This window comes from Lichenostomus cassidix, chromosome 1 (genome assembly GCF_008360975.1).
Source record: "Lichenostomus cassidix isolate B80296 chromosome 1, HeHo_3.0, whole genome shotgun sequence".
NCBI lineage: Eukaryota > Metazoa > Chordata > Aves > Passeriformes > Meliphagidae > Lichenostomus > Lichenostomus cassidix.
Genome location: NC_139479.1, coordinates 20,911,153 through 20,927,548, shown reverse-complemented (window position 1 = coordinate 20,927,548; position 16,396 = coordinate 20,911,153). Strand labels below are relative to the sequence as shown.

General features: G+C 37.0%; 1 protein-coding gene and 1 long non-coding RNA gene across 3 annotated transcripts in view; both read right to left on the bottom strand.

Annotated features, from left to right (window-relative positions):
• Positions 1-1,259: 1,259 nt before the first annotated feature.
• LOC146444317 (uncharacterized) lies at positions 1,260-8,764 on the bottom strand. 2 transcript variants are annotated; one of them, XR_014850065.1, is made up of 3 exons: positions 8,604-8,764; positions 7,158-8,207; positions 1,260-6,745 (listed from the first exon to the last, which is right to left on the bottom strand). It is a non-coding gene; the product is annotated as an uncharacterized LOC146444317 (long non-coding RNA). The 2 variants fall into 2 exon arrangements; XR_014850066.1 differs by having other exon boundaries at positions 1,260-7,215; positions 7,801-8,207.
• Positions 8,765-13,054: 4,290 nt separating this feature from the next.
• Positions 13,055-16,396, bottom strand: part of PUDP (pseudouridine 5'-phosphatase) — a 68,194-nt gene continuing 64,852 nt past the window's right edge. Inside the window, exon 4 of the mRNA XM_085052635.1 lies at positions 13,055-14,238. Within this exon, the coding sequence (XP_084908761.1) occupies positions 14,062-14,238 (177 nt within the window). The 3' untranslated portion in view covers positions 13,055-14,061. The remainder of the gene's footprint in view (positions 14,239-16,396) is intronic.

Sequence of the window (16,396 nt, the reverse complement as noted above, 5' to 3'; positions counted from 1 at the left end):
TATTTTCACAAAGTATGAGCAATGTAAACCAATGTAAAATTACTATGGTCTTCACATCCAAACTACTTTTTGACAGACCATGAAATATTTCCCTGACTTACATCTTACATGAATTAAGCATTAATTAAGAACAACAACAACCACCATACAAAAAACTCTCAAGCAAAAACCAATTCAAAAAACTTTCTAGTTTTGATTTCAACATTTTGAGAAATAATGAATTCACTACATCAATTTACAAGTTGTCCTAGCAACATTCCATTCCAAATATGCACACTTTCTTGTTTGAAGTTATGTAGCTTGAAGTTTAACACTTCTAGATCAAAAAAACTCTGCTAAACTGAAGAGCTTCTGAAAATTTCCTTTCTCACAGAGGTGGCACCAGAACCAAACCTAGAGGCAATTCTCTGCTTCTACTTGACATCCCTCTAAACAGGTGCACAAGACTGGTTCTCATACAAGACAGGGGTGCACAAGGGAGCCCCTCAAGAACCAGTGCCTTTCAGTACATTGGGGGACTTAACATGAAAAGTGCCTTCCAGCCTAGGGACCAAGGATTCATCTCCTGGAAATGGGGACACAGGCCATTCCCTTGGGTCCTGTCACTGGTCATCAGAGAGAAGACATCAGTGGTGTCCCTCTGCTTCTCCTCGTGAGGAAGTTGTGGACTCTTATGATGGTGTGTTCCTAGTTCTGTCTCAAAAATTAACATGTTGTCAAAAATTAACAGGTCCAGAGTGAGGATATTGTTTGGGTTTGTGATAAAAACTCTTGTGGGCAGCCTGGCTGTATAAGCACAGCTGTGGGAGGGATCCTGAACACCAAAATGTATTAATATATTCTCAGTAGCCAAACTTCACCCTGCTCAGGCAGAGTGGGACAGGCAGGATGAGTCCCTTGGCACTGCCTGTGTTTGTGTGAGTGCTCTGGGTGTCTGCCTATGTTACCTGTGCAGCTGGAAGTTCACTGAACAATAATGTCCTGAACAATGCATGTGGTGTGTATGTGTGCTCTGTGGGCACACTCACCGCTGGTTAGAACAGGAGGCATGGAGCTTCAGCTGCCTCCTGTCTGCAAGATTTGCCAACTCCAAACCACTATGTTTGCTTCTGCACCAGAAACTCATTTCCTGTGGACTCATCCTGTATGATCCCAAGTGTATTCAAAACTATGCCTTACCAAGACAGAGTTCATTCTGTGGGAAAGGACTCCAACAGTTTATGGAATAACACTCTTTATTAATATAAAATTGTGACAATTTGATGTTCGAGGATTGCCAGTGATAGTATCTGAAAGAATATCTGCAAAAATGTATTCAAAGCAATATGCAAACAAGCTCTAATCCCCAGTAAAAATATTCAGAGCACACAGAGTACAGTTCTTACCCAACAGGAATCACTGAGGGGGAGGACAGGTTCAGCCCCTCAGCTGATCCCAGCAGTTATGATGGAGTCTTCACTAATTTCTCCCCACTCTCTACTTACTTTTACATTATTTCTTTGTGTTTATGTGGAGCTTGACTGATTCTAGTCATACATAACTTTGTACTGATTAGTGCAAAATTCTCTCACCCTTCTTTTAAAGATACAGTCACTAAATACAGAGCACATTGCCAGTGAGGGGTGGTTGTACCCTGCAGGTGGGTAACTTTGGGATGGAGGTGTGTATTGATATTACAATTCATTGCAATAATGGACCAAGCTCATTGGAGGAGAGTGATTTCACCACAGCTGCAGGCTCACCAGCAGGACACCTCCCCAGTCTGCTGACAGGTGCTGTGTGGTTTCTCAGCTGCAAAGTTCCCCTCCCTGCAGGGATATCAACAGAGCCCAGCCACAGTGTCTCCACTCTGTTCCCCTCTCCATTCCATCCCCCTTAGCAGATGCTCTAAAAGCAGCATATGGGGAATTATCATGGAATAAGTTTTGAGCATACCAACCATATTCCATACAGGGAGCAGCAGCTGTATTTTACTCTGCACCATTATAACTTCTGTTAAAATGTGAATATAACTTCTCAGTTTCCTCTAATTTTATCCCCAGTCCCATACTAGGAATTAATTTTTTTTCTAAGTCTGATTTTATTATGACAAGCTTATAACTAAATAGCTTACTCTATTTAGTCTTTTATATATATTGGTACAATATTAATTTTTGTTCCAGATGTTTCCTGAATGTCCTCCATGTTTCAATACTTTTGAAAATCAACCTTGACAGTGTAGAGAACTCCTCTGACACTCCTGTTATAATTCTTTGATGCAAATTACATAAACATGCTGATGGTACATCCAAGTGAGAGGAAGAGTTTAACATCCTTCAGAGTAACTTTTGTAATGGAAATTTTTTTATCATGAACTATGAAGGGACTATATTATCTGGATGTTTCCCAAAAGAGAACAGAGATACTGAAGTAAACCTTTTACTTTGTCCAGTGATAATCATTGTGGTTTCATTACATTTTATTTTATTTCACGTCCAAACACAAAGAAGCCATGCCCCAAACAGAAAATGAACCACATATTTTCCTTGCCTATTTACTACCCTGGAAGCTTTGGGCCCATGACTTAGGATAGTGTGTTGAAACATCTTTGCCATCATGGACATGGATGGGAGAATTCCCGGGAGGCCTCCTTGTGCTCTACAGTCACATTAACCCACAGACAGCGTAGCAGGAAAAGGAACAGAGACATTAATTTCCCTGAGTAGATGAAGGGTTACAATTACATTTTACATTTTACCGTGTCTTTACTTTTACATCATGATTGGTCACATTTACACTGGAATAAAAGTGAAAAAGAAGTGGAACCAACAATCCAAACAAAATCCACTTGATGGATATCTTAACCCTTCTTCATACACCCTAGAACTAATGGAGCCATTGCTCCCACCCACAGTGTGGAAAGACAGCTCAAAAATATTGCTGGCGTAACCCTGGCGTTATGTAGGAAAAGTAATCTTTTTTTCTCAGTCTGTTATACTTTTTTATTATTCTGGGATGCTAACTTCTTATTGTGTTGATCAGAGGGAGTACCCATAGTAATCCTGAGTTGTATAGCCATAATTTAAAAATTAAATAGACAAAATACCACATTTTGGTAAATCTGACATCTTCCTTTCAATGATCATTAAGTTGTGCAATTGTAGTTATATTTCTTACACCAGTGGTCTTACAAAAATAATTAAAACCTCTTTACTTAAAATATTATATAATAATATTAAAGCAAATTTTCTATTAAATGTCTGAAATGCATTACTAATACTTTTCCAATATTTCAAATGCTGTTTGCACAGTGGCTTAAAAGTTTTTAACTTATGGCACAGAATTATACTTTTTTGTTTGTGTTTTGTGATTAATTCCATCTGCAAAGCTCATGTCTGCTGATTGTTTACATCTATAATCAGCTGTGCAATCAGACAACGAAAAGCATTGAATAACTCAACTAGTTTAGGTGCATCTCCAAAAAAACCCCTGGGTGTATGAGAGGGGTGGGAGTAGCATGCTATCATTAGTGAACAATAATTGAAGACTTCTCAGCTCTGCTTTGGACTTTAGAAAGCGGTAAGGCTTTGCAAAGGTGGTGATTCTTACTCCAAGCATTTTGGATACACAGCTCTTCATTCCTGGTGCAAGGTGCTCTGGGCACTGAAGGTGCCTCCTGACAGCACAGGGGATTCAGTGAGGTCTGAATTGCCATCTGGCCACTCTGCAGCAATCACACAATCACTGATCATCTGCACATTTTGCTCATGGACATTGTTACCTTTTTCCTATCTTTCCCTTGGGATAACACGAATAATGCCAGCTACTTAATCACAGAGAAGCTCCCCTAGCTTACAATGGTCTAGTTACTTATCCTGACTGTACACGGTAAATGTGGTCCATGCAATGGGTTTGCTTTGCATTTCAGGAGTCCCAGTGAATTAGCTTTATTCTTCAACATCAAAAGTGATTTTTGTTCAAATCATTAGGGATAACTGTGCCAGCATGCTAGGCTGTAAACTGAGAAATCTGAGGATAGGATTCACAGTAAAACAAAGATCTAGGTGGTGTTTCCCCATAAAAATCCCTGATAAGGTGATAATTTTTCCTTTTGACAAATAAATCTGAGGTTGTTTTCCATTTAATTAGGAGCATGCACATTTTCCCTCTTCACATTGAATTAGCTTGTGTTTTTCCTGGGTATCTTTTAGGTCAGAGTCTGCTATCAAAATCAAGGACACTGTCTAATTCATAAGTGCAAACAACCATGGTTACTCAGAATTCTTGGACTCTTTAGTTTTGAATGGATTATCTAGAATTTTATCAGACATTTCTTTGGATATTTTACTTTTAGAGAGAAAAGCAACCGAGCAAAACAGATAAGAATGATAAAATTTTGGTTTTTCTATGGGTACAAACCTCACCTATTAAAATAGTATTAATTTGGCAAGAACAGTTGAAGTTTTCATGATTATTGAGGAAAGTGACATTAATTCAGATGTATAGCCATACACTTGAAGAGAGCATTTATCTTATTTCTTTTTATGTAAACCAAACAGAACTTAAAAATAACCATACCGAGAATGACACCTCAGCTTTGAAACCCCGCAGGGAAGATGGTATTTAATCACCAGTATTAGAGTCACATAAAGGATGATGACTTCTTATCTTCAAAGATAAATTCATCTGAACCATAGTGTTCAATCTTGTCAAACATTTTGATCTATTGTTAGGAATTTAAATGTATATTAATCCTTGCATCTAACTTGAAGCACATGCTAAACCCAAATGTTAATACCTGGCAGGGGCAGCGGAAGAGGAAGGTAACAGGAGAGAGAGAGAGAGAAGAGATGGGCTAAAAGGAGATTGCCTGCCTATACTTGTGTGATGTATAGCCCATTTAACAGAGCATTTTATGAGCTGCAATTACCTGTGCCTCTCATGAGAGATATTTTTCCTTCATTCTAGCCATCCTAGTCAAACAAAAAATGTGTGTGCCACACTTTTAGTCTTATCACTGCCTCTGAAACAGGTAGGAAGATGCTATCTCAATTTATTATAAATCATTATAGTCTGCAGTATTTTAAAACATTTTCTATAAAATTGTTTACGTCAATTAATTGCTGATGAAATTTGTCTAACCTCATGGCACAAAGTGGATTAGATATTTAGCTATAGAAAAATTCAGTGCACAGAACTAATGGAAGTCTTCCAGCAAAACACAACTCTCCTAAAGCCAGAGGTTTTTCTAGTCTCTAATAGTTATTTGTTCTTACCAAGGTCTTAGAAACAGCACATCTGAGAAAATACATTTTATTCTGTCCTGGTTCCAGACAAGACAGGGTTGATTTTTTGCAGTAGCCAGGAGGGGGCATGGCTAGGATCCAGAGGTTGTCCCATACCACCTCATGTCATTGCTGGTGACAGGAGGAAGGGACTCTCTCTTCCAGGGAGAAGAAGTTCCTTTCAGTCAAGAAAATGTGGCAGAGGGAGGCATCCAATATTGTCTATTATCAGGGTTTTTTTGTGTGAATAATTTATTTTCTTATACCATTTGTTATTAATATTGCTGATGTTACTGTTTGTTTTCTTGTCTCATTGCTGCTGCCAGTAAAGTTTTCTTATCTCAACCTGTGATAATTACCTTTTGTGCCTCCTCCAGCTCTCCTCTCCAGCCCTCTGCAGGAGGAGGAAGAGGGGAAAAGTGGGGGGAGAGAGTGGCAGTGTGGTTTTAGCGGGAGCACTAAATTGGAGAATACCATTCCTAAACCATGACCGCCGGCATGTCTCTGAAGTGACTATTTTGTTTGGCAGACACTTAATTCATAAAAAACAAACACCAAAAATGAACCGAACAACAGCAAAAAACCAACCAACCAAACAAACAAAAAACAACCAAAACAAAACCAAACCCCTCCCAAAACCAAACAGACGAACTAATACTTCTATAAAAAAGATATTTTGATGACAAACAACAAGGCCAAGACTGTGGTAGCAGTAGATGCTTTAAGGGAATGGAAAGTGTAAACAGAAAGGTTTGTAAATTATTGAATTAAGAATGCAGGGTGTTTTGTGAAAAGAACAAGCACACTAGAGCAAGTAACTATGAGAGCTCCCAAAGGATGGTCTAAGTCACCTTTGTAAGAACACATCTCAGGTACTGAGTATGTAATCTCTCCCAGATAGGCTGTGCTAAATGTGCAAATTTTTGTATGCTCAATATACCAATTAGAAGCAGCTAAAATAGAAGTCCAGATTATCTACAGAATAGTTAGATTTGCTACTGATACTGCCACAGAAGGTTAGAGGTAGAGGTAGCTGTGAATCTTAATCCACAACTGAGGCAAATCTTAATGCAGTTAGCTTGCCCTGAAAAGGATGTTTCATGTTGGGTGCTGTTATTTGCTAAATATCAGTCTAGGTGCTTTAAACCTGGTTCAGTATCACTGGGAAAGGAAATATAAATCTCCACATGGAGTGCTCATACCACGTGTTTAGTCCTTTAAGCAGTGTCTCTTTAAAGCAGAATTTATGGCGATATTTCCATTTTCTGGGGAAGGTTGGTAATCTAAGTGAATATCATTGAGAAATATCCAGGTGTTTTAAAGCTTGGAAGGAGAAGAGCCAAACAGATCTTATAATCAAAAGTCTTTCCCATCAACTCAGTTAGCAGGCTGGCCATATCATCCATCCTTCCTTCCTTCCTTCCTGCCTTCCACAAAATTTCACTCAGGTGTGAACTTCACTTAACATACAGCACTCTCTGCTGAGGTTATAAGGAGTATTAATTTCATGTCAGATACAGAACTGGCTTTAAGACGAGCACAGATGACAGCTGTGCACCAGCTCCTTTCATGTAGATGTCAGAAAGTCCTTCATAGCAGAAGAGGTTTACAAGCTGTTCGTGGTACAGTTGAGTCTTTACTAGAAAATCAGAACTTAAAGGACCTGTGCCCTTTAGACAATTTCACAAACCAAGTTCCTTCAACCAACAAAAATAATAATTATTTGATGACAGCCATGGAATGTGTTTAGGACACTCCAGACAAAAAAAACTTCCAAACACTGATTTCAGTTACATATGTGCTCAGTAACATTGATAAAATCATTACTAAGAGGCTATCATAGGCTAAGGAAATATGACAGAATGAAATTACATGATTAATAAATCTGCTTACAATAAGATATGCTTCAGAGAGGGGAAAATTCCACCATGTTTTTCTGTCTCATATTGCACTGAAAAACATAAAATCAGTTACCTAATATGTTTGGTCTGAAAAAATGGAATACTGTGGGTTTTGCAGTGTTTCAGACGCAGCCATCAATAAGAACAATGTTGAGGGCTATAATGGATCAGTTTACAAGGCTGCAGTCATAGGCCTCCAGGAAATCCATTTTGACTTAATTAGCTTTCCAATTTTTCAGGTAAAATATGGCAGTTCTGGATCATATCCAAGAATGAGGACACAGTAATAAAATTATTCAATACATTTTGCATAGTCTTCACAATTTTTAAATCAAGATGCCATTTTAGCAAATATTAACACTTGGCTTCCCTCATCTTATGTTGTCTGTTCCTCCCCCTTTTTTTGTACTGTAATGAAAACTATTTTCTCGCAACTAAAAAGCAGCTTATGATATCCATGTCTCTGTGGATATTCTCCAGCAGGTTAAATACATGAAATATTTTTATGTGACAAAACTACTGTTTGCTGAAATTACATTTTGCTACAGCAAAAAGACACTTCCCAAGGTACAACACTACTGAATATCTTTCAGCATTTTCTGAAATGGAAAAACGTTCCCTAGTGTAGCACTTACCTTCTCTTTCTTCTGCTCAACTACCACAGTCCAGTGCTTGACCATGTCTCAGCCGATTAAGTCAGGAGCATGAGAGGGAGCAGCTGAGATAACCACTGAGAACAGTGGCTGTTCTGCTATGTCACAAAGTCACTTCTCTGCATTTCTGGCAAAGTGTACAAAGATTTTTCTGCAAGTTAAGCCTAACTGCATTTAATATATTTTTGCTTACCTTTAAAGTTCATGTGCAGTAGAAAAAAACTGAGACCAGAGATAAAACTTGTGCATTTCTGAATTTATTTGGTTAACAGCTAACTCCTCTCCTTTTCACAGTCTTAGGCAGCTCCTCTGGGAGAATCAGAGGAGGCTCAGAATGATTGATCTGTGTGTGTCTTCCTCTTGCCCCTACATGTTTCTACCTACCCTGCCTTTGGAAAAAGTCATTGGGAATAAAATTATTTTGTAGAAATACCATATTTACATTCTTCCCCAAACAAGCTGCATCTTTTTATGAGGAGCTGGTGGCAAGTGTATTTCTCTATCAGTGGCAGATCTGTGTGATCCCCTACTAAACACTTCCTTTTCACAAAAAGTAAGAGGTTTATTTGGACAAAGAACCTCTAGTCTGAAATTCCTAATCTTTTTCATATTATCACATTTGAGAGTAAGATAGCAGTTTCACCTGCAGCCACACAGTAATTTGGATTGGATGCTGTTACTATCAGACACATTGCCCACACTCCAGGTATTCAGGTAGTAGTAATCAATTAAATTACTAGCCAGACATCCAAATGGTATGGTGGAAACTGCTTTGTCAAACTTACAGGAAACTTAATTAACCTCAGTTCTTCAACTTCCAAAGTTCTCTGAATGAGAAAAAGTTGTCTATATAGCTCCTTGTGAAATGAGTAGTCAGTAACAGCACCATAATACTCTTTAGTAAAGTAACTATGATATCATGGGTGAAATACAGTCAGAATCAATATCCCCTTCTATGGGCATATTGTTCTAGTTTCCATAGGGGTTAACTCTGTAGAAACCTGTGTTCCATATCAGTGTCTTTGAAGACATTTTTGAGTCGAGTTTCGCTTCTATTAATGCAAAAAATTTTCCCTCCATAATTACTGCTTTTACAGTTTTGCTAAGGACATGTGGAACACTTTACTGTTTCCTCTTCCTTCTTTTCATTGGATTGCTACGTCCTAGATGGTTTGTGCCATGGGTCACATCCTTGTTTCCTGCTCCCTTCTTCTACCAATCTCTTCTTCTGCACTAAATAATGCCATCTCTGCTATTTTTTGAATCAAAGGAACCGTGGATATTTAACAATGAGCCTATTAATGTTTTATTTCGTGTTCCAGTTTTGGGTTTTTTTGCAGATATTCTGGGGAAAGAGCCACAAAGAGAGAAGAGAGAACTGGAATGCTCTCTCTCTGCTGAGGCTTGTTTTAATCACAAGAGTGAGCCAGCACCTAACATTTTGAATGATGGCTTAGAGCCCATAAATCAAAGGGCTGAAGAGCAGAAAAGACCAACAGCCTTTTCTTATGTTGCCCCTAGCCCTCTAGTATATATATATATCTATAAAAAATAAAAATTTAATTTTTTTTTTTTTTTTTTTTAACACTGAGTTACCTGGTGTAGACACAGCCACTGGCACATTCAGTGAGCCCCCCTGCCAGGGGCAGCTTCCTTGGCTTTTGGAAGTTCTGGAACGGGCTTTAGTTTGAGTTCTTTTCCTTTTTCTGTTCTTCAACATAATAAGGTGATCAGACCCACAACTTAAACTTGTTGGCCAAAGGGAAGGGTAACACAAAGTGTTGATGACAGTCATGTTTCCCTTGGGACAGAGAAGTGTTCTGAGTGTCCTTTTCCTCCATTCCCCTATTTCCGTTCATTTCCATTGGTTTGACAAAAAAACCCAGTCCTACCTTATCAATGCCAAAACACAGTAAATTCAGTGAAGGTACAAAGTGGTTAAATTAGAAACAAATGCATGGGAACAAATTAATTGGGAAAAAAAAGAGTTGCTGTATTTTTATTGTTTAACATTATTCTAATGTTAAAAAAATAGTAACAATTTTTCATATGCCCCAAGGAATTGTGGAATTTATTGCCTAGCTAGTGTTTTTGGTGTCTAAATTTATCTAGTTTTAAATAAAAAAAATAAAGTGGATTTCTGTATGGAAAATACACTGGATTTCAGTATCTAGAGCTAGCAAGAAAGCAGCAGATTTCAGGTTTCATTCTCTATTTGTTGAAGACACATATGAATTTTAACGCAGTAGAAAATAATTGCATTTTCTCTTACTATGAATTTTCTTTCAATTCTTTTTTTTTGTAGTTTGGATTCTACTGAAGACTTTTTTTTTTAATATATGCAACATGAGTGAATCTGGGCAGAGGTTTCTTCAGTTTAAGTATAGCATCCTTTAGAAAGACATGTAATCCAAATGAGGAATGAGTATCTCAGCTTTTTCTGATCTTAATTTGTAGAAGGCAAATGCCAAGCTTCACAGAAGTCAGACTGCATTTTGAAATTAATCCTGTTCCAAGGCAATGAATTTTTATTTGAATATATTCAATGAAACCCCCATTTATGTAGATATTTGCAATCTGGAAATTCAACCAAAATTAATCCCATTGAAGGTCCAGTAAAATGTAAATCCTGATTAACTTGTGAGGTAGAAAGGAGTTTAAGTTCCAGGACAATAGTTCATATATCACCAACTTTTTTCCCCTTCCCTTCCCTTCCCTTCCCTTCCCTTCCCTTCCCTTCCCTTCCCTTCCCTTCCCTTCCCTTCCCTTCCCTTCCCTTCCCTTCCCTTCCCTTCCCTTCCCTTCCTTCCTTCCCTTCCTCCTTCCTTCCCTTCCCTTCCTCCTTCCTTCCTTCCCTTCCTTCCTTCCCTTCCCTTCCCTTCCCTTCCCTTCCTTCCCTTCCTTCCTTCCTTCCCTTCCCTTCCCTTCCCTTCCCTTCCCTTCCCTGAATTTAGCTCCACCTTGCTGTGCTTATCCTATCTTCCAATAGTAAAAACTTGGTCATAAATTTTCCCCTTTATTTTCTGGAGGCTGGAATTCTTTTCAGGATATGCCTGAAGCACATGTTCTATATTAAGCCAAATAAAATTAAATGTATCCTTAAAATTAAGCTGGTGCTTATTGATTGCTTAATAAAAATGAATTAAGCATGTGTTAACTATTTACTGGGATTGAAGTCTGCTTGCTGAGTCAGAGGATAGACTTTTTGGATTAGTTTTTAACAGTCCTCTTAAAAATATACACAGATGGAGCATTCAAATGTCCTGATTGCTCACATGTTCTCATGATCTGTAGCCAGGATCTGGTATGGATTTTTTTCAGTTGAGTCAGAACAGGACTTCATCTGGAAAGCAGCAGATGGAAGGAAGGGAGGGGATCCAAGTTTTTAATCCTTTCTTTTTTTTCTTTTCTGAACAGATGTTGTTGAGATGATCGAGCTACAGAGCCAAAAATCCAACCAAAAACTGGGTAAAGAAATATATACAAACATATGTTGATACTTGGTATATGGTTAATCAGGCAGGCAACAGTCATCTACTGCTGACATGAATATCTACCTCGCATATCATGGAAATGACAGGATTTTTAGGGCTACTGTAGAAGGATTTAATTTTGTGTGCTGTTTTGATTTCTCATTCAGTCAAGAGGAAAGCTAACCATAACACTGAAAATTACTTCAGTAACAGTTAAATGGTTCAGCACAGGACTAGGAAGTTGGTGAAAAACAAGCTGAAAAGTACATGGAAAAGAATTTTACCAGAATGATCGGAAGGTTATGGCAAATGGCTCAGGATCACAGACTTCAGTTTGGGGCCATAATCTCACTGACAACTATCAGGTGAGATACTAAATGAATGGAAAAATAATTGTATGCAACAGGATTTGCTGATGAGTTAAGGAGCAATGTTCCTACGATTATTAATTTTCAGTGAAAGATAAGGCTATTAAATTAGAACTGTAGGATATGCTGATCTTACCACGGTGGTCATGATGCAGTAATTCTGATTTTGTCAGTGACATATTTTTTGATGTCTCTACATCTTTAAAAACAAAATTCATTACTTTGATGACAATTCCTTCAAAGTATAAATGAGAAGTCTCATTTAAATTTTTTTGCAAAACTCACCAGTTAAATTAAATATATGCAAAACTTTAAAAAAGTTACTAATTACAGCTTATTAAAGCTTGTTATACCTAGCAACTTCCCTGTTGAAATTCAGTAATTAAGAACGAAGGGGATCCCAACAGGCACCTGTTTTACACTTGAAAGCTCAGAATTGTTGCTCTACAGTAAAATGTCTGTGTTACATAACATGAGTCAAAGGAGGAATTATACATAACAATATTTCCGTTATCTTGTCTGGGAAAACCAGAAATGGAGTTCAGGTAGGATGGGACAGATTGTTGTCAGCACACAAACATTAATGACTGCAGTATCCATGGCCAAAAGAAATGAGATAATATGGAAAATACTTACACTGAATCAATATTCACCCTTTCTTCAAAAAATGCCTCCAGATACTTAGAATGGAAAGCATTTAAGTGCAAAGCATTATACTACATGTATAAAAAGATTCTGATACAATCTATGTCATATCAGAATGACCAAATGGAATAAAATGTCCCTAATTTCTTGAAGTATAACTGGATGACTGTAATAGAAAATAGTAACAGTCTACATAAAAGATGTAAAAATTTGAGCTTTTTCTAAGTACAAGAGGAAGAAAATCTAAGGGAACTCACCATGAATACTGAAGAGTCTAAAATTAATTAATTTTTGTTCCTGAAAAAACACTCTTAAATCTAAAACAGTTAAACACCAGGAATGCCTAGAAAGTATTTTTGTGAGGAAGATCATATATAAATATATAATATTAAAAAAACCTTGAGGACAGAGAAAGCTTCTCATAATACATGGAAATTATCTGATCTGATATATTTCAGGCCTCTTGTCATTATGGAGTTTGATATTTTACCAAGACTGTGGAGTACCTCACGGATACTCACTAGAAATGTAGGGGTTTAAGTGCTGAATACAATAATTAATTTTATAAAACTGTCATAAAGCTACATACATACCATAGCTTTCTTTACAGAAGGTAGAAGACATTGCTTCTACCATGTCATATATGTAACTGGGGACTGCCAAAATCTGCCTATGTATCTAGCATTTTATAAAGAGGCCCTTACCCTTGTACTGACAAGACGCCAGAAAGAGACAAGTAAGAGAGAGAGCTGAAAATATAAACATTTAATGAAAATTATGGTAGCCAGTAAAATAAATTTCAAGTATTTATCTAAACCAAATCTGTAATTTCTGCACTTTAAAAATACGTAGGAAAGCTCTCTGTAGGGAAATTGGTGGAAAACAAGGGCTCAAGGACAAGGTAAGAATGGAAATTAGGGACAGCCTACAGAAAGCTATTTGGAGATGAGTTAGGGCTGTAACTTCAGAATTGAAGCAGAGAAGCAGGAAGCATTACTTTGACAGGAATTAAAGGGAAGACTATATGGCAACATGGAAAATAAGAAGGATATAAGGAAATGAAAGAAACAACATGTAAAGCATTTTGGTTGAATTCCAATATCATATAACCTTGTATAGCTCCTAGGAGGTGATCAAAATATCAGAAAAGATAATGGTGGAATGACAGAATAATGGAGGTTTTAAGGCACACCTGAAAGTCATCTCATTCAATCTCTAAGAAGAAAACAAAATTTAAAAACACAGAAAATACAACAGAATCCCTGCAAAGACGTGGATAAAAAAAGAAAAAAGACAACACAATACAAGAGCAATAGATAGGCAAGTATGGGAAGAGGAAAAGGATAAACATATTGATAGCAATAACTGTGTCAAAAACATAATAATGGCGTAAAAGCCAATTCAGAACAGATTTCTGGTTAAGCTCTAAACAGTGATTCAAGTGGAAACAGAACAAGAAACTTCCAATGCAGTTACAATAAATTGTTTAAATAGTTTAATAATATTCCTAGAAAACATTATGATGTGAATAGAACAAGGCTGGATACACTTAACAGAAATATGCTGCTTTAATTTACCATTTATCAAGGGACAAATCAGATACATTCCAGACAATTTATCAAAGGCACTGTGTGTTAACAGGATTTTTGTGCTCTAGTTTTGAGGAACAGAGTAAAAGATTAAAAACAATCATAAAATCAAAATAAAATTTCATTTCACTTTTAATTAATCTCCAGTCAAGTATATGTTCATGGGCATTAATCATATGCTGGTAAACCAAATAGTTCTGGTTTGAAATCTTCCATGGACTTCAGCAGCAGTGTTGCACCCTTTTTAAGATCTGGATTTAAGTTTACATGTGGAATCATAACCACTTGCATTCCTGCTGCCAGAGCTCCTTTGACTCCAACTGGTGAATCTTCTAACACAAGACACTGAAAAACAAGGAGGTGAGGGGGGGAAAATTTACTATGAACTTTTAATAGCTTGTTTTAAAAGAGAGAATGATCCCAAGTGAAACTTAGTAGGAAAACTAAATTTCATTCTTGGCTTAGACACCCCTAATTAGAACAAGAGCAAACCTCTCAATTTGAACATCTGCATGGTAATTAACCTTTAATTAATTTCAATTCAAAAAAACATCAATACACATACTAAAATCCCAGAAACTGGTTATCCAGATGTTCCTAAGTGCTTTGTTTTATAGGGATGAGTTTAATCACAAACTTAAAGTAAAATTAAGCAAGTGCCTAAATACCTTTATAAGCAGGCAATTTAACTTTTCCAAACCAACTTTACAACCTGCAAAATGGCAAAAACAGTGCTTTCACTTACAGGTGTGGCATTTCCTACATACACAAGGTGGGGAACACTAAACTACCTAGGTCAACAATAGGACTTTGGATGAGTGGAAACAGACACCACTTATCAGAAATGAGTGCTGTCAAAGTTATGCTCTATTTGCTTAATTCTTCCAAAGCAATGATGGGAAAAAAATAAGCAATTATATTGGAAGGTTACGTTTAGAGAAGAGACAGTTTAGTCAGGTAGAGGTTCCATGCCTTACAATAGTCACTGTCATTCAAGATTGCAGTTTGGAAGCAAAGTTGTTAAAATTAATCATACATTATTTATGTGGATTTTGTAATTTAACATCAGAATATTGAATAATAAACATATAAGCTAAGTAAATAAAAACCATATTGTCTGAAATTTTATAAAATAAAAGATAATGTTTCTGGAGTTCAATCCAGAATTTATATAAGGAAGCATCTCTGCCTGCCATTATATAGAGTTCAGTTTGAATTTTTGGTCATGGACAACCCAAAGAAACTTTTGGCATCCTGATTTGAAAAGTTCTGACCTATACTGACACATGGTTTCTAACACTTCTACAATTCATACTGCATTTATTATCAATATTATTAACACTCCTAATGGTACTACTGCCAAAATCACTGTCACAAGAAATTTTAGTAATTGAAAACAGATGTTGGGATGGTTAGGGCAACTTTCCTCACATCTACTAATCAATGCTCTCAGGCACATGGTGTGATTCCTGGGGCTGTCCTGTGCAGGGCTTGGAGTTGGACTTGTGGGTCCTTTCCAACTCAGGATATTCTATGATTCTGAGAACATACAACAGCTTACTGCATCTTTAAGGTTCTCAAACATACAAATATTTCCCTGCAGAACATAAAGGCTATACAGTGTTTGTTCTGGCTCTGCTCTAAGAGAACCAAGCTGCAACTTGTAATTACTTTATTACATTCAAAGAAAACGTTTTTGGAAGATTTATTAAATCTCTGCCCTATATATATACACATCTGTCAGAAACAGTGGAAGAGGAAAAAGGAATGAACCTTCTCCTGATTTCCTTTCTTTTAAAAAAACCTGATTCTTGCCTTTCTACATGTCAGCAACAACTTGGAGTATGTTAAGAGAAAAGTAAAAGGTGCTTTCTACCTTGCATGTAATAAAGTAAAGCTTAATTAATGATTTTTAGTGAGCCAATGGGATCACACCAATCTGTTTTGTGCTCATTTCCTTCATACAGTCACTGCATTCCAGCTTGAACTATGTGATACTTTCCAATCTTGATCACTATCAGTATTATTAACTACAAATATATAACCAGCTGATGCTGGAAAGCTTGGTACAATTGCTATAAGAATGGAAGCACAGCTCTGCCTATAGATTTTGTTCTTAACAATACCACAGTTCATGACCTTAAGCACCCTGAGGACAAGAAATGAAACTTTGACAGGCTTTGCTTTTTGAAGAATAAGCTTAAATGTTGCACAGAAGAGCATTATCAAGGCCTTTCAGAAACCTTTTCTGATCCAGCTCATACAAAAGAATGTACATCACTGCTCTGCCTTGAAAGACCTAATTGACTTCCATGATGTCACTAAGCTTACTGTAGGAGAGGAGCTGATGATTATGGAAGGCAATATGCATAATGAGAAGCTTAACTAATTCCCTGGAACTAGATGCAATTAAAACTCTTAATTACCAAAGCAGCCAGGCAAATGACCCATAATTACAGTGGCTTGCATGTTACAGGAAATAAGTGCACTAGGTCTTCCTTAA